The sequence below is a fragment of the Micromys minutus genome, assembly GCF_963924665.1.
Source record: "Micromys minutus genome assembly, chromosome: 13".
In the NCBI taxonomy this organism is placed as follows: Eukaryota; Metazoa; Chordata; class Mammalia; order Rodentia; family Muridae; genus Micromys; species Micromys minutus.
In genome coordinates this window covers 10893280-10911760 of record NC_137982.1, presented here as the reverse complement: position 1 = coordinate 10911760, position 18481 = coordinate 10893280, and the positions used below count along the sequence as shown (strand labels likewise).

The following is an 18481-nucleotide window of genomic DNA, read 5'->3' as shown; positions in this document are numbered from 1 at the left end:
CTCCCAAGTGCTGGGATTAAAGGCAGCAGCCCCAGATTAAATCGCTTCTTCAGCATGACTCCATACCTTTTTTTGTTGTATTGCTTCTTCCAGTTGTTTAAACTCTTGAGTAGCCCGTAATACTTTCTGTTCTGCTGTTTCTATTTCATGGTGTAGTTCTGTCAGTCGAATTTGTGCTACAAATTTAAAAACAATTTTCACATATACACATGAAAAAAATGTTGACTTCTAAAATTTCGACTACACTTTTTTTTCTCTGCAATGAACCCTACCCAGTTAAGGTGTTCCACTCAGAACCAAGATATATCTTACTTATGCTGGTTTCTATCTCTATTTACCTCTACTCTACAAAACTCTAATTAATCTTTCTTTGTATAATTCATAACATCAGAAGGACTTTGCTCGGTTGATCCTTTTTTTTTTTTAAATAAAAATTTGTTTATTTTATTTATTTGAGTACACTGTAGCTGTTTTCAAACACACCAGAAGAGGGAATCGGATCCCATTACAGATGGTTGTGAGCCACTATGTGGTTGCCAGAAATTGAACTCAAGACTCTGGATAGGCAGTCAGTGTCCTTAACTACTGAGCCATCTCTCCAGCCCCTGCTTGATCTCTCTGACTACTGAACTGTTTTAAGATAACAGGATATATTTTAAGTGGTTACTTCACACATTACTAAGTCAGAATTCATCCCCCGGCTATTGACAATAGTACCGCTGCCACTGCTTTTGCTATTTATGATGGAGCTCAGTATTACCAAGTTCTCTATTTGGAGCTGGGAATGGTACTGCACATCTTTAATCCTAGCAGAGAGAGGTACAGGGCAGACAGGGGCAAAAGGGCAGAGGCAGTCAGTGGCAGAAGTAGGCAGATCTGATGAGTTTGAAACCAGCCTATTAAGACCCAGGACAGCCAGGGTCACAGAGAGACCCTGTTTCAGGAAAAGCAACAGCAAACAAAACAAAACAATCCCCACCCCCGACTCCCACCAAAAAGCAAGCAAGCAAACAAACAAACCCAAAACCCAAATCTGAAACAAATGTAGCTTGCTATTGGAGGCTAGAGCTGGACTTGTAGAAGGGTGTGTGTCCCAGCACTTAGAAAGAAAGAAAAAGGAAAGGAAAGGAAATACAGAAGAGGGAAATAACAGAAAGAAATCAAGACACCTGCAGCCAAGACTGATGACTTCTCGGAACCACACAGTGGAAGCGAAGAGGCACTAGAATCAGCTAGTGTCTACTTCAGATTTCACCTTGCCTTTTCCCTGCTCACGCTTCATCCTCTCACCAGAGCCTCCTACAGCCAGTCTCTACACACATCCCGCTTTCTTCTGCTTCCCCTGCCAAAGCTTTCCATAAAATATGTATTAAAAAGAACTCTGTCTCCACTTCAGCCTCCTCTGTTAAGCAAGAATGTGCTAATAATCTGCTCAGCGGGAGCCCTGTAGTGGGCCAAGAGTACTAAAGTGCACAGGCTCCAGTCGGGGTTCCCTTTCATCTATATCCACACAGCCAGTAAGTCAGTGGATTCACAGCTAACACTGGCAGAGTACCTTTAGTGTCTCTCAGCTTAACTTCTTAGTGTATGCAGTTTGCCAGGGGTGGCAAATCCCTTGAATTAGATGGTATAAGTGTGTGTGTGTGTGTGTGTGTGTGTGTGTGTGTGTGTGTGTGTGTGTATGAGTGTGTGTGTGTGTGTGTGTGTGTGTGTGTGTATGAGTGAGTGTGTGTTGGAGGGCTGTACACTACGACTGAGAAAACAGACATGCAGGACAGACATGTCAAGAAGAGTCAGGCCAGCCTACTGGAAGGTTCTGGTTTCTTCATGTAATAATGAAAATGGTTCTTTACTCCTTAGTGGTTACTAACTATACTTCTCAGTGAGTAGTTTCATTAGAAGCTGGAAGGGTAAGATTTTCAGACTCTATTTAGACCAATTCCCTAAACATGCTGTGTCAATTACTGTCAGAAACCCAATTCTCAACCACACACAAGAGGAATCATTAAAAAGCAAGCTCATTAGTCACTACTTATGTTTCAGACTTTTCCTGTAAAATAAGTACCATTAATGTTTAATTAAAAATTATAAAATATCACCAACCTGAACATCCAGTTACTGTGTGTGTGTGTGTATAAGTATGTGTGCATGCATTACTTTTTGTAGTCCTGAACACTGAAACAGAGCCTTGTACATGCTAGGCAAATGTTCCACCATGAAGCCATATCCCCAGTCTTCCTTTTTTAAGAACTTAAGAGTAACTCTGTTTACCTGCACTTATTTTTTTTTCCATGTCTTCCACCTGTACATCGGGTGGTGCTTGGGCTCTTGAGGGCACATGCTCTTGTCCTCCTTCTGGTACCATCTTCTGAATCTGAACTGCCTGGGCATTGCTGACAATGTAAGTCTCGGTGGCAAACATATTTCTCTTGTATCTGGACTTGCCAATGTAAGGGCTTTCGTCTGGGGATTTGTCAATTTCACCATACTACAAGCCAACATATTAATAAAATTTATGAATTAGGAAGCAATTTCCAGTCAAATGACATTATTCACCTTATTAGTGGCAAACCTATCACAGAATACTCATATTTATATTAATCTTATATATCTAGAAGCTAGAAGATATGTTATTCTTTCTCTTTTTCATATAGTGAAAAGGAATTAGAACTTAAAATGGTCTCAAAAAGATTATTCCCTCTACTAGCGAGTAGAGTTTAGATTAACTGATTAGACTATCCACAGTTATGGGATGCTTAATATTGTTTCATCTTTAAATCAGAAGCCTGGATGTATTACTTTGTTTCCTGACTGATTTAAGATCTCAATCTAATACATTTTTAGAAACTAAACCACACATATACTGTAGGAGTCACTGGCCTTGGCCACTGTGGTGTTGTCACTAATAATGCTGACTATGACTGATGGGAGAGAGCAGTGAACAAGCATGCTCGGAGCCACCACTCCAAGGTGCTGAAGCACTTCTGCTGAAAGTTTGCATCCCACCTAGAGTAAGATAGCAGATGCTAAGCTGACTGCTACCTTTTGACTACATCAAGAAACTGGAGTAGACTGGAAAGATGGCTCTGTAGGCAGAAACACCTAAAGCCAATCTCTGGGAACCACACAGTGGAAGCAAATTGTGACTTCTGAAAATCTCCACATGCATGCCCTCCCCTACACACAGAGGGATTAATGGTAAAACCCTTTGATGTTTCTGTCACTTGTCTTCTTCCTGCCTCCCCCAATCCTGGCTTTAATTTTAATTTTGGATTACTAAAAAAATATAAACTTACCTCTGATGGATAATAATTTAGTGGCTCAAACTTGGCATCAATTTTATAAAAGGCCAGTTCCTGCTCCAGCTCATATTGCTTCTGACATGCCCGAGTTAATTCCACTGTTTTCTGTTTTAGCTATTGGCCAATATGAGACGGATAAGTATCAGTGCATTAGCGTAATCCTACAATGATATGGGCAGTTCTCACATAACCACATCGAATAGCACATCACTGAGAATATTTTATCTCAATACCATATTACAAAAAAAATGGAACAGAATTGTCATTTCAGAAGAGGTCACATAAAAGACCTTTGATATTCTATTTCAGGATATGGTGAGTCATAAAGGACAACTGAGGTTGTTTCACATGAACATGCAAACAAATGCCAGCTGTCCTGCTGTGCTTTGCATCCTGATCCCAGTCACTAACAGATTTATTAAACCCACTCTTTGCTTCTAATGACTGTTTCAGTTCATGGAGAGACATTTTACAGAGAAGAAAGACTGGCTTTAGCTGATGAATCTTAGCTGTGAGTGTTCAGTATGGGTGGGAGTGGGTGTAGGGGATCTCACTATATTTGCCAGGAATTTGTTATGCAGCCCAAGCAGGCAGAGTGTGTGATCTTCCTGTCTACACCTCTTGAGCACCAGAAGTATAGATATGTGCCTCAGTGCTGGGCCAGAATAGCAGAGGTGAAAATGTAAATGAGCTCAATCAGATGCAATTATGTGATATTAGTAGCTTTTAATACTCCAGTGACTTTACTCTAATTACAGCTCTTTGGCACTAGGAAGGAAATGTAAGGATAATCTAATCTCTGCATTTGCAAATGCAGAAGTGGTGTCTCAGATTGGTGAACTGCCTTGCCACAGGTGACTTTACTACCAAACAGATCCCCTAAGTTCATTCAAAGGTCTACTAAGTGACTTTTTACTCTTTCTTTTCTTTTTTGACAATCTGAGGTTTGCTTTCAGACAGAAAATCATGCAGAAACATTTCATCAAAATGCAAGTTGAAAAGAAACAAAGCATACACACAAACATTTTACAAGGCCAGGAAAACAAAATCATGCATAAGTTAGTGTGCAGTCCCCTCCTGAGTATCCATCAAATGAAATAACACTGAGCTTTGCTCTAGCACAGCTGCTGTGTGACCTGCACGTGCCAGCTGACCCAGGCTTCACTACTCTACTATGAGGCCATCAGAGCTGCTCAAAGATGGTAAGCCACGTGCCCAACTGAGCAGTGTTCAAGTAACCTGGGTTCAAGTCTAACCCCCTCTGCTGCCCCACACTGCCATCAGTGTTCTCTCGCTGTCTAGCACATTGCCCATACTGATGGCTTCAGCCAATGTTCAAGAGGACCTGAGCCTCAGGGACAATTCACATCAACAGCATCACTTATGTTTAGAATTTTTCCCAAAAGCAAACTGACAACAGGGCCAAACAAAGGCAAACACGGCTGGGAGCATAGAGCATGCCTGGACTATTTTCTGTAATAACCTTTGTTTTCAAAGTTCTTCTGTGTTTTTAAGAGCTCTAGATTTAGATGATATGATAACAAGCCCCCAGCAAGTATCTGCTGATAAACAGGAGTCCAGAACGTAGGCCAGTTGTGAACTGGCTATGAATAATCAAGAGATGACTGCAGTTAACATTACAAACAGGAACAATAATACTAATTTCCTCTCATACTCAAATTTACTCTCCTATATACAAAGTCATTTGTAACACATCACACAAACACACACAAACACATTCCCAAAGAGGCAAGCCAGTTTCAAAACTTAAAATGTAAACAAGCATATTAATACAAGTCATCATGCAACACCACAAAAAACAGTGTGCAGTTCAGTCTTGGAGGAACTACCTTAAAGAATAAAGACTCAGCAGAAAATGACCTGCAAGAAACCAAGACGTGGGCTAAAGAGAAGAAAGGAGCAAACAACATGTCACCAGGAGAACACTGGAGAGAGTGGGGCTCTGATGCTATTCAAATCTCTTTACTGATGGCACACCACTGAAGGGAGCGGCTATCGGTACTTTATCAGTACTGGTATCAACCTGCCTCTAACACATGGCTTCTCGGAGTATAAACACCACCTAGCATTGTTTAGCTTGCTTCACCCGAAGCTATGTTCACACTCAGAGCCTCAAGTCTGCACAGTGTCAAGACAAATAAACATTTCCATTTAAAAAACAAGAACACTGAAAGGTAAAAGTAGCTTGCAAAAAAACATACAAAACAAAAAACAAACAAAAACAAAAAACAAAAAAAGACAAAGAGCAAGTTGGGTTAGTATTTGCTGATGGTGGAATAGGGGCTGATTACAGTTAAAACAGCCCTTAGAAGACGTAATTCAATAGGACTTTTCTTTTATTTAAGAAAAAAACCTAGTTTAATGTACTATTAATAAAACCGCAAATCACTGAAGATGATGTTATCATCAGATATTCTGCAAGAGACAAAGGAAAATGTAAGCTTTCAAAATAAGGCTCAGAATTCTCTTTTTAAATATATAGTAGTACTTTGGAATAATAAAAAAAAAGAGAGAAAATAATGAAATGGGTAATGTAACAAAGAAAGATAAATGATCAATATATATGTATGTATAGTATTCACTTCTCCAACAATCACAAAAATATAAAAATATGACTGTAACAAGATTCCATTTTTTTCTCCCCTATAAGTTCACAATAATAAACTCAGTTTGACCCTTTTATTCACTGCTATAAAAAGCATAAATTGATAATATGCTCTTTGGAGTGAACAGTGGCATTTATCAAAATTTATTACACATTTATCTGTGTGTGCGTATGCATGCACATGCGTTGGCACTTACTTTTACACATTATTGCTACCATGACACAGGGTATGTTATGTTTAAACTTTGAATAACTTTGCCAGGTTCTAAACTTCTGATAATGTACAGTCTTATCCGGATGCTATTTGAAACATACCCTAAGCAGTGTGACCAGCTCCTCCCAGGGCACAGCCTCAGGCTCTCCCTTGAGCCAGGCACTGTCCTCCACACATTATCCTTTGGCAGCATGTCACAGTTAACTACAGTTCACAAAGCCCTTGTCCATGCTCCTGTTAACCCTCATCTTCCCAATGCTACAGTCAGGACACTGTGTTTTTAAATGTAAGAGCAAAGATTTCTCAGCATTAACAGAATATAGCCAAAACAACGTACAACAGACTCACCAACTCCTTTTTTGTGTTGAGATCACTTTCTAGCTCCTCACAGCTCTGTTTTTGAAACATGGCTTCTTCTTTTAATGACTTGTTTAGTTTATCCTGATTCTTTATTTCCTCGAGAAACTTTGTTTGTTTGTTCTTAAGCTCTTCTGTTTCCACTGTCTTCTTTTCCAGGTCTTTTTCCAGTCTTTCTATCTCCTCTGCCAATAAAAATGAAGTAGCTAATTGATCATTATATTCCTGTCTTGGAAAACAGCAAGCATGCTCAGAACAGTGGCAAAACAAGTCTAGGAACTGTGTATCACAACTGACTTTCAAAATCAGCTGCCACAGTGTTTTGGGAAAAAGATGGCTACCTTGAATTTGAATCTGACCTATATCAAGAGTTAAGAAAGGTGTAACTGGGTGAAACTGGAGGGGATTTTTAACTATAAATATTATTTGTGTGTGTATATGTATTTGCATGTGTGAGTACACACACACACAGATGCACACATAGAAGCCACAGTGTGTGCACAGAATAGGACAACTTGGTGGAACCCTCTCTCTTCTACCTTTCTGTGGGTTCCAGGATGGGACATGACTAATTGGCAGGCTTACACAAAAAGCACACTTCCTCACTGAGCCATCTCACTGGTGTGAAACTGCCACTTTTATAGGTCAAAAGCAGATTAACAGCAGTTTCTAATTTAATTTCAAATTCAGATGGAACAGAGGCTGATTTCCCAACACTCTAAACCGGTCACTTCATATCTGCCTTTCCCCTGGAACCTCCCATCCTCTATTCAGTCTTCATTCTTCAGCTGAGTTTCACATTTCATTAAGGGAGGGCCCTAACGTTCCTACCACCAAGACAACAAAAGTACTGACACATACATATTATTCTTTCTTTCTTGATCAAGAAAGTATCCCTCCTACCAAAAGATGATCAATGATACCCACCCCCACCCTCTCTCATCTCTTTGAACTTCACTTTTATGAACTGAAGGAATAAAGGCATGATTTGTTTCTCCCTTCTGATCTCAGGAATGCCATTTCATCACTAAGCCCTTTGAGGTTTAATTGCACTGCGTCTCTTCCCATTTCCTTGAAGCTATCGGTGAGTGTTTAATTTTAGATCTTTTAATTATTAAGTATCGAAGCTGTTGTAGGAATTTCAAATCTTTGATCAAATATCTCCTCCCCATTACTTAATCTGCTAAACTCTACCATCAGTTCCCATCCCTCTCCAACTGCTCCGAACAAGACTACCAATCCAAGGCTTTTTTTTTTTTTTTTTTTTTTTTTTGAGACAGGGTTTCTCTGTTATAGCCTGGACTGGGCTGGCCTCGAACTCAGAGAGCCACCTCTTACCGCCTGCTGGGATTAAAGGTGTGCACCACTACTGCCAAGCCCAAAGCAATTCTAAAGCCATGTCTGTGTTAATCTTACTCGTAAGTCAGCCCCATTCACCATGGTGACACCTTGCTCTCTCGAAATCTTTTCTGGGCATGTACTCTGATCTTGCTAGCTTGTCATTTACTGTTTTCTTAGTTGGCTGCTCACCATTCTTTCTCTTCTCATACCCTACACACACACACACACACACACACACACACACACACACACACACACACACACACGAGACCACTTTGAGGCAGGAAAGTTTTAGTACATAGCATATGATCAAAAGATACTTTCTTGATTAACCAATTTATGGTGTCATTTCCATGTACATTTTAGTAGGATGATAAGTTTATAATTTATCCTTCTTTTTTAAAATGTTAGGTGTGGTAATACACACCTTTTAAAATTAAATATTCCTTTGTTTGTTGGCTATGAATAGGAATGTAGAGTTGACATTGGGGCAGATAATACAGATAACAGGACAACATGCAGCAGTTGGGTCTGTCCTTCCACCAAGCAGGTCTCGGGAATTGAACTCAGGTCCTCAGATCTGGCAACAAATGCCTTTACCCTCTGAGCCATTTCATCAGACCCTATCCTTCACAGAACTTCCAAAGGTAAGTTCCTTCCTTATTTAAGTTTTAATGTTCTCTGTCTGTTTGCTTGCTTTTTAAGTTTCATCTTACCTAAACTGAATCTCTCGAAAGCCTCTTGTCTATCCTGAGTGGTTACTGGCTGACCTTCCAAACTTTCCAGGGAACGGAGGTGGAAAATGATAAACTGGAGGTAATGAGGAAGGGCCACAACTGGATTGTCAATGAGAATTAGAGAAGTCAAATCTTGAAGTGGCTTCAACTTGCTTATATCCTGGAGCTGAAATGGTACCACAGAGATATAGGAATGATTAAACAAACAAAGTAATAGATCAACAGCATTGCTTTTAACATGTCAAGAAACCTACTTATGAAACTCACTGCCCCTAATTAGCAGCATGAGAAAGGGACAGCAAAGGGCATGTAAGCACTGGTGTGTCAGACAGTAGTCAAGGCTCAAAGGTGTGACTTAGCTCAGAGCCTGTAAGTGAATAAGATGGGAGTTCAGTCTCAGTCTATATTACAATGTCTTTATTTTGTATTGTTTAAGTAAGCATAAAATAATCTGCTATGAAGGATTTTGGTAAATCTTGAGATAACTGAGTTATAACTGATAATTAAAAAAAAAAACCAAAAACATATATAGATACCCACATTCTTTGAAAACTCTTTTATTTATTCTAAGAATTTATGTAGGTTGGAAGTCACTACTTTAAATAGCTAGTAAAGTACATATTTTCCCCAAATAAATATATATTACCCTTAATGATGTCAATGCCAAACATATAATGAGAAGATGGTGTATGATTTACAATTCATAAGTACTAAACAGACTTCCTGTTATTTAGCAGGTAAAATCAAGAACTCTGAGAAATATTTGGGGTCAACTGTACTTCCAGGGCTACTTCTTCCCGTCATCCTGTGAGTTTTCAGAGCTGTACAGTGACATACCAAAAGTATAAGGCTTACACTCTGAGGCTCGTGAGCTATGGAAAAAAACAGAGGTGCCTTTCCCAAGTCTTCTTAACAACAGAAAAAGAAGGAAGGGTTCTTGCTGAGTGTGGCAGAGCACGCCTGTGCACCATCATGTGAGGATGAAGGCAAGACATCTGCAAGTCTGAGCTGTGCTTGGTTTACAGAGAGAGGCTCACCATAACCTCAGTGTAAGTAACAAAAAAGCAAGATAATCAACAGTAAGGTGAAAAACAAATGGTGTGTATTCTAATTTGTATTCACACTTGCAACAATAAAAAGCACAGCCTTTGTCCTCATCCTTCTCAAGTTTCTGAAACAGTTTTATTCCTCTTGGTTCGTCTGAGCCTCTTAGAAAATATTCTCTCTATTTTAGACAGTTCATAGACACCAAAGGAATCACCAAGGTCACATTAGGGCAGTCTAGGCCTGTAGACTTTCTAATCTATGACAATTATCATTAAATTATATCATAATTGTTCCAGTTGTAACGGCCAATGTATTAGGTGATCTGAGCGCATTTTTCTAACAAAACATGAGTGAAATTAAGACTTTATCTGAAAAATGGAAATCAAATGTACTATCTCAGAGTAGCTTCAAGTAAATATCCACTATGTCCTTACTACCTCTGAAGAATGCACTAGGCACAAGGGATATGAGGCAGTGCAGTGAACTGACAGACAGGAAAACCCTGAGAGATCAACTCCAGGTTACCACTGAACCTAAGAACATGAGGGCAGTCTGTGTTTAATACACTGCAGAATCCTAGGCTCTATTTAAATACGGCACATGGTCAATGAAACAGGGACACTAAAGAAATCTTGCTCTTTAAGTGTTTAAGAGGACAAAGAAGACTAACTACAGGAGGAAGGGGGCAGGAAAAGTGGGTACTGGGCATGAGAGGGACCATGCTCAACGTAAAATACATACATAGGCAAAACCTTTATCATTCAAATCCTTTAAATGTTAGGAAAAATAAATCTTGCTATTTTGAATAACTTACCGATGATATCTTATTGCCTTTCAGATTGAGGACTCTCAAAGATTTCAATTTCTTTGCGAACCACACTGGAATATGCTCGATTTCATTACCTGCTAGGTTTAGCTTTTGCAGGTTACACATATTTTCTAGTCCTTCAATCTTACTGGAAACCAGAAAAGAAAATCAAAGTTAGTGAGTAAAATGATCAAGCCCCTTCGCTGTAGCTCACAGTGACTATCCTCAGCATGCAATGCTACTTCTCATAGCTATAATTCATTAACTCTTTCTGAACGACAACCGCAAGGCCAATGCCGAACTTCCCCAAGCTACCAATGCTCTATGAGTATGCCTGGTAACCCTGCCCACCTTACTATACACAGTACCCTATACTATACATAACACAGGAGAGAAGAGGCCCATGGCCATACCACTGAGAGTGGACTCTCAACCCCATCGTGTGCTGCGGTGCTACCCAGATGTCAACAATAATGATGTCATCACCAAAGCCGCACTATGCCAGCAGCATGTGTAACACATTCTAAATACTGTTCATGAACACATATACTGCAGTGAAAATATTGAGATTAATAAAGCTCTTGCCACGCATCCTCTAAACCATCACTGATGCCCTTCATTCCCTGCATCTGGCTGTCACTCCATCTCCCCAGTCAATCTGCTATACTCAGCAGACATTCCTGACCTGCTCTAGCCTCATTTTCACTAACAAAGTACTTTCATTAGATCAATCTTTTGAATGTTTTCATATTATGACCTTGATTTGCCAGGGTTTAAAAAACAAAAACATTTCATTTCTGTCTTAGCTAGAACTTCTCCAGGCCCACGACTATTGTCTCTTCATTTGTTAGAAGTCTGAATTGGGGAAAACAGTGCACAAAGGTTTTCAAAAGTTGACTCTTGCCTGCTTCCTTTTCCCCATTCCAGTTCTCTATGTAGCTTGAGTCATCATTAGGTTTTACCACATTCATTTCTCCCAGTATTTGTATATTTGTATGTATATCTGAATTTGAAATGAGAGTTACACTCCGTATTTCTAGTAGCAATAGCAAAGAACATAAGGATGAATATACAAGATCAAATTATTTGGAGTATCTTCAGGATCAAAATAGCATTTTTTTTTTACATAAGCATTGCTTACATAAGGCAAGGAATCACAGATAGAAACTAGACAAAGCAATGACTGCTAACAATAGAATTAAGTTGGTACCAAGAAAGTGTACCTACTTTCACAGTGCTAAGTAAAAACTACTCTATACTTATGTGACAATGAGACATAGAGACAGATATGATGTCCCAGAATCCAACAAACAAGACTCTAAACTCCTGCTGTTTCAAAGGACTCTTTCGATGACACAGATACTGTTAGTCTATCTCAGACAAAGACTATGCAATGCTACCTAAGGGAGCAGTGACTCACCTGATTTTGTTATATGATAAGTTGAGTTCACGTAATCGTAACAGCTTGTCCACTTTTTCTATCTTCGTGATTAGATTATAGCTGAGATTTAGTACTTCAAGTTTAACACACTTTTCCAAATTTTCAATGTACTAATTGGAAATAAATGGTACATACTTTATATAACAGATGTGTTGACATACAATGTGGAGTATGTGCTTTAGAGGCTGTTCTGGTCAGCAAACCCTAACAGCTTTCCTGGACCATCCCTACTATAGCTTTCCTTGACCACAGGTGTAAGGCTCTGCTGACATTCCCCCGACCCCAGCAACTCCTATAAAGTAAGAAGCTCCAGCTATTCACTACCATTCCCCTGACTTCAACCTTTCTATGCCCCTCCTCTTCCCTTCCACTTTTCCTATAGAACAGCTTCACTCTTTTTTTTCCCTCCATTAATTAATCCATTTGTTTGCATCCCGACTGCAGTCCCCCCCTCCCATTCTCCCCTCACATAACCTCTCCTCTCACCCCCTCCCCTTCTCCTCTGATAAGAGGGAGGCTCCCTGGGTATCAACACTGCAGGACTAGGCACATCCTCTCCCACTGAGGCCAGACAAGGTGGTCCAGTTAGGGGAACAGGATCCACAGGCAGGCAGCAGAGTTAAGGACAGCCCCCATTCCAATTGTTGGGGGACCCGCAGAAAGACCAAGCTTTACTGTTTATAAAGTAACTACTACACTACCTAAGGGCCTCCTCAGTCACTTTACAGCAGATGTGCACTGCACGGCTAATATGTGTAAGTGTGGTACCATGGGAAGGCTGTGGCAGTGACCCAGGTCATTTCCCCACTGCACAGTTCACATTCACCATGTTCACTTTTCTTCTGCACTCAGTAAGTTGCACCGTACCGTAACAGCATTTCTACTGTGCCTTCTTCCTTACCTCCCTCATTTGTCAGGAGTACACTCCCAAGAACTGTCCACCTCTGCTTTTCTTACCTTCCCTATTCACTGCTATTGGATTGATAAGGCAATAATTCTTTGGCACATCATTGCCTCTCCATCATCATCCATTAATCCAATATTTATCCAACATGGATTAGGTGCCAGCAGCTGTTCTATGTATATGAAATGTCTATGCATATGAAATATAGTGACAAATAAGGAACATAGGATTTCTTGAATTTATTGAGATGTACAAACATCACACAAGATTTTAGACAGTGAAAACTCAAAGACAGTCTCATGACAGTATGCAAGGCTCCATAAGGGCAGATTTAGCCTGTTGTGTATGTATACTGCTAAGTACTACTGCTGACACAGACTGAGAGCTAATCTGTTGACTGAAGAGGAGAGGGCATCTGTCTACAACTGGTTGGTAAGAACAGGTCTACAGAGGACGGATATCCAGCAGAGACCTTAACAGCAGCATGTCAGTGAATCAGTTGTGTGTACACCCAGGAGCAGAGAACACCAGGCTGACTTTAAAAAAACAAAACAAAACCCACAAATAAGTGTCTGGAGAGATGGTTCAACAGGTAAAAACAGCTGCTGCCCTAGAAAAGGACTACAGTTGGATGTCCAGCACTTACAACCATCTGTAACTCTAGTTCCAAGGACCCAGAGCCCTCTTCTAGCCTCCGCAGGCACAAAGCAATGCATAAGGTATACAGGCATGCATGCAGGCAAAACATGCACACATACAAAATAAAATAAAAAATAAATAAACCTTAAAAAAATTACTCTACTGAAGCCTTGAAAGAACAGACTTGGTGGGTTTGAGAAACAGAAGGATAGACTTTCAAAGGTCCAAATCCTGTAACGCCTGTTGTCATTCTGTGCACTGTTATCCTTTCCTGACTCAGGTTTTTACCTGAAACCTCATGCTCTTGGCGATTTTCCAGCACAACAGATCCTTCAGACTTCATGTCGGTCTGGCCATGCCTAACCTATTCTCTCTGACTTTCCCTATTTCCACACTTAACCCTAGACACTTTTCATGCAAACTCTAAATTCCCAGAGATATAAGCTACACTTCTTTCCCCTGTATCTGCCTCCTTAGACTGACATATCTGGGACATGTAACAGCCACAGAGCATCATTTCTACACCTTTAAAACTACTCCAAGTTTCCTCTTTAACTGTATTACTGAACCTGGATGTATTCTAATAACACTTTCAAACAAAACATAAAACACTCTTACTGAGGTCTCACTAAAACAGGCAGAATCACACTGCCCGGTAAACCACCATTCTATTATGATGATAACATGAAATGAAAACTTGATGTTTCTAAAAGTGATACTTGCTAGAGAGTGCTAGAGAGATGGCTCAGCACTTAAGAGCCTCCATTATTGTTGCAGAGAACCTGAGTTCAATTCCCAGCACTCAAGTGGGGTAGTTCACAAACATCCAAAGCCCAGTTCCAAGGGATCCAATGCCTCTGGCCTCCAAAATTATGCACTCATGGGCATGTTAAAGGGGAAAAAAATTCTAGCAGGGTTAAGACATAAGAAAGTGAAATCAATGTTTATGTTTAGAAACTGCTTGAAACCTACCCTAAATTTCTTGCCACCTTCTTTAGAAAGTGAAAGATTCAGAGATTTCACCAAGGCCAAATTGTCCTGTTTAGTGAGTTTTTTGATGAGGGCCTCTGTAATATACCGAACTCCTACATATGAATCAGCTCCTGAAACCCAGAAACAGTTCGTTATCAGTAGGAAGGTATGAATATCACCAAATATAGATCATCTTTACACTATACATAAGGCAAATTTAGTCCATGCAGATATACAGATACCTGGTTGGCTGTAATCACAGTACCTTAATAAGTCACTTTATATCACTTCATACTAAGCACATGATAAACACACTTAGTCTATCACTTTGGGCTTTGTGATAAATATTTTACATTTAGATATGTAATTTGTATAAACCTTTGAAGAAAAATTATTAATGTTCATATTTATAAAAAAATCATTTGATCATGAGAGATGGCTCACTGGTTAAGAGCACTGGCTGCTCTTGCAAAGGACATGGGTTTGATCCCAGTACTCACACGGCAGCTCACAGACATCTGTCACTCCAGTGTTAAGAAGACCCTCTTCTGGTCTCCAAGAACACCAGGCACACAAGTAGTAAAGCACCCATATACACAAAAAAAAAAATTAATTATTTGCTCAATATCCTGCAACTAATATGATAGAAATTCCAAAATTTCAACTCAAGCAGATATATTTAAAATTAGTATTTTGTTTTGTGTGTGTGTGTGTGTGTGTGTGTGTGTGTAATACAGTATAGAGATCAGAACTTTTAAAATGCTGGTGGGACCTGTGCATGTTCTGTAAGTGGAAGTCAGTGCCCTCAGATAAATAAGCAGCCCGAAGAGCCCAAGCCTGGCCAGCATGCTTACATCAAACTTTCATCTCGAAAGCACCCCACTCTCGATGAGGAGAGATGTCCAACCCCAATTACAGAAGATGGAAAAGTTCTAGTGAGTACTCAAAAGAACTCTCTACAAGAAATCCAACTTCCTCTCCTAGAAACTCTCTACCCCTAATCTCTTCACAGACACCTTTACCTCCATCCAAAAGCACTGGTCCCCTCTCCATTCTTAAACAATTCTACCAATTAAAACAGCAATTCAAGTTAGTTCAGGAGGGGTGTTATATCTGGATTCCACATTTAAGCTTAGAGTTTCCCATCTCTACTTACATGTGAGACCAAACACGTTTTTAGCAGTACCTTTCTGTTGCTGGGACTCCAAAGGCATGGTGTTTTCATCTGTAAGCTCAGCCTGTGAAGGCCACTGTCCACCAGAATGAAAAGGTGGAGTCTCAGATCCAATTAAAGGTGAAAGTGACCTAGATCGCATGCTGGACCCAAGAGAAGATGGCCCAGGAAAATGAGATGACAGCGGCATCTTTGCTTTGGAGAACTTTCGTTCAGAACCTTTCTTCATTGCAAGAATAAAACCAGGTGGCCATCAAAACCTGTAAGAGTTTGAGGTATTTAATAAGCCTGAGAGTGTTACAATCTCTGTAGAGCTTTATGATCACCTGCTGTGAATGCAAAGGCCGTGGAGACTCGCCCACACTTCTTGAAGCTTATGGAGCAGTGCTCTCTTAACTGATGATCACCCTCCAAAGGGAAGAGATCTGGAAGGCCTGTCACTGACATGCTCAGCTCAGAGTGTCACTAGTGAACTCCTTTTCACGGTTTATCAGCTCAAACTTTCACAGGTCCTTTCCATATAGGGTCACATACAGGAATATTTAGCAACACTTGTAAGCTCTCTGTCCTCCCAGAAACTGGTCTGGACACCATGTCCTCCTGACATTCTCCTGTCCTTCTGGCTACTCCATGGCCTCCTTTGCTGGCTCATGTTCCTCTACTTCCCCTAAATGTCAGTGCTCCTCTATGTTTGCTTTATGTTCCCTTTAAATATCTCCTTGGACATCTAATGTATACCCTCGACTCTCAAATGTACAGCTAATTTTTAGAAAAAAAAGTTTACTGAAATAGTATATTAAGTAATTTTCAATCCAATGACAAGTTGGTATCAAAAAAGGATATTGTAATAGAATGTTGCATATAAATCTTTACATAAGTTGGATTTGGCCTGAGGTTGCTTTCCTTTGGCCTGGAGTTTCCCTATAGCTAAATACTACCTTCATGTACACAACTAAATCTAAAGCCCAGTTCAACAATATACTTTTGAAACAAATAGCTGAGTCTCAATAAAGCTTTCCTTAACCACAGGGTTGCTGTGGTATCAAACCATCTTCAAATAAGACGAATGTTGATCTGCAAGCAATGAAGCTATCCCTGCAGATTCTATTTTTGTCCATAAGGGCTGTCCCAGACTCTATTCTCAAAACCCTGACTGACTGAGATGGTCAGCCTATGAGATAGTGTGTTTCCACATGCAAACTTCCCAAGATGAACGGCAAGTCACGCAGGGAACAGGGGTTTGGAACCATCGCTTAATCTTTCAATGATCCAGGTTTCTAAAATCCACTGCATATTTTTCTAATTCTATAGAAAGCATTACTTACAAGTAATAATTTATTTATCAGGAGAAGTAATAGAGAAGAATTCATAATAATTTAGTGAGGTGATCATTAGCATTTGACACAAATAATTCTAGATGGTTTACAATTTCAAAGTTTTAAAGAGAAGATTATGATGTAGGATACAAAATAATTGAATTGTCTAATGATATAGGATACCTTTTAAACAAAAATAAGAAAAATATAAAAATATATCTAAAGTCTATGTTATATTATTCTATTTCTATAATCATCAGATATGCTGAGATGGGAATAAAAAGACATAAGGTTGTTCCTGAACTTCTCTGTTTTGTTTTTTATATTTTGATTTTATAAAAACTGTAACCTAGTGTCATCCATTAATTAATTTTATCCAGGAGTATCACAGTGATTTTCTATTACTGTGATAAGACACTATTTAAAAAGGCAACTTACAGAAAAAAGACTTTACCATGACTATCATGGTAAGGAACACAGCAGTAGGCAAGTGGCACAGTGCTGGAGCACTGGTTAAGAGCTGACATCTTCATCCACAAGCAGAGAGAGAACTAACTAGCCACCCCTACTGACACTCCTCCTCCAAAAAAGTCAGAGCTCCTAATTCTTCCCAAACAGTTCAACCAGCTGGGGCCCAAATATTAAAATACATGAGCTTATGGGGCCATTTTCATTAAAACCACAAAAAGAACTAATATATTTTATCTAAGTGTTGGCATCTAACTTTTTCTCAGGTGAATTATTCATATTTAAAGGAGATTACCAGTTTACCTTAGTATAGAATCATATAGCCAAGGAATCCCTTTCCATGAAAGAACAGTATATTACACACAAAAGGGTTTTTGTTATTTTCGCCATACTTTTAAATTAAGAGCAAATACTTGTGATGGTGGTATATAAACAATGGTTTTGGGAGTTCACAAAAAGGTTTTCTGACTCATATGGTTAATTACATAGAAGAAAAATGAAAAAGTACAGATACAATAGTTAGCAGTTTAAAGTAGTGGGGTATGTGTGTGTGTGTGTGCATGTGTGTGTATGCACACACACACTAGACTAAGTATATTGGAGTGAGGCAGAAATCACTTATAGTTTTTGTGTAAGACATCATGGTGCTCTGTAGAACATGATGAAAAACATGATCTGGACCCCAGAAAACTCATTCAGCAATGGGTTTGGGGATCACAGGAATAATAAGTCTTGGCTTATCCTACTGGTGTAGAACTTTGGGCAAATAAACTCATCTGTAAAATATGAAACAGTATGCATTCGGTTCTTTCAGTGTGACAATACACTTAAGTTTATCACAGCATTTGGTCCTTGGTAAACCCTCTGTAATACTGAGCACTAGCATTGCATGTTTTATAGTTGGCTAACTTTGGTGATAGCTGCTTATTTTTTAAGGGAGGAGGAAGTTTGACCTGTTGTTTGCAATGGATTGAAGTGTTACTCCAGAATGAACAAATAGAAACAAAAGTAAAGAGAGGGCAAAGGAGGACTAGAGTGAGGGGTCAAGAACAAAATAAAGACAAGAACACAGGCTCAAGGCTGGAGACTCATTTTTAAAGGCCCAGAAGATGTTCACGAGAGCAAGAGAAAACCT

The 18481-nt window shown here is 39.5% G+C and overlaps 1 protein-coding gene across 1 annotated transcript in view; it reads right to left on the bottom strand.

Moving 5' to 3' along the window:
• The window catches only part of CNTRL (centriolin), a gene marked incomplete at its 5' end in the record, with an annotated part of 65540 nt that extends 49749 nt beyond the window's left edge, over window positions 1–15791 (bottom strand). Inside the window, 9 exons of the mRNA XM_080927439.1 lie at window positions 67–176; window positions 2272–2488; window positions 3297–3416; window positions 6491–6684; window positions 8557–8743; window positions 10439–10580; window positions 11853–11983; window positions 14389–14519; window positions 15575–15791. Coding sequence (XP_080783565.1) covers window positions 67–176; window positions 2272–2488; window positions 3297–3416; window positions 6491–6684; window positions 8557–8743; window positions 10439–10580; window positions 11853–11983; window positions 14389–14519; window positions 15575–15791 — 1449 coding nt within the window. The remainder of the gene's footprint in view (window positions 1–66; window positions 177–2271; window positions 2489–3296; window positions 3417–6490; window positions 6685–8556; window positions 8744–10438; window positions 10581–11852; window positions 11984–14388; window positions 14520–15574) is intronic.
• Between the last annotated feature and the right edge of the window lie 2690 nt (window positions 15792–18481).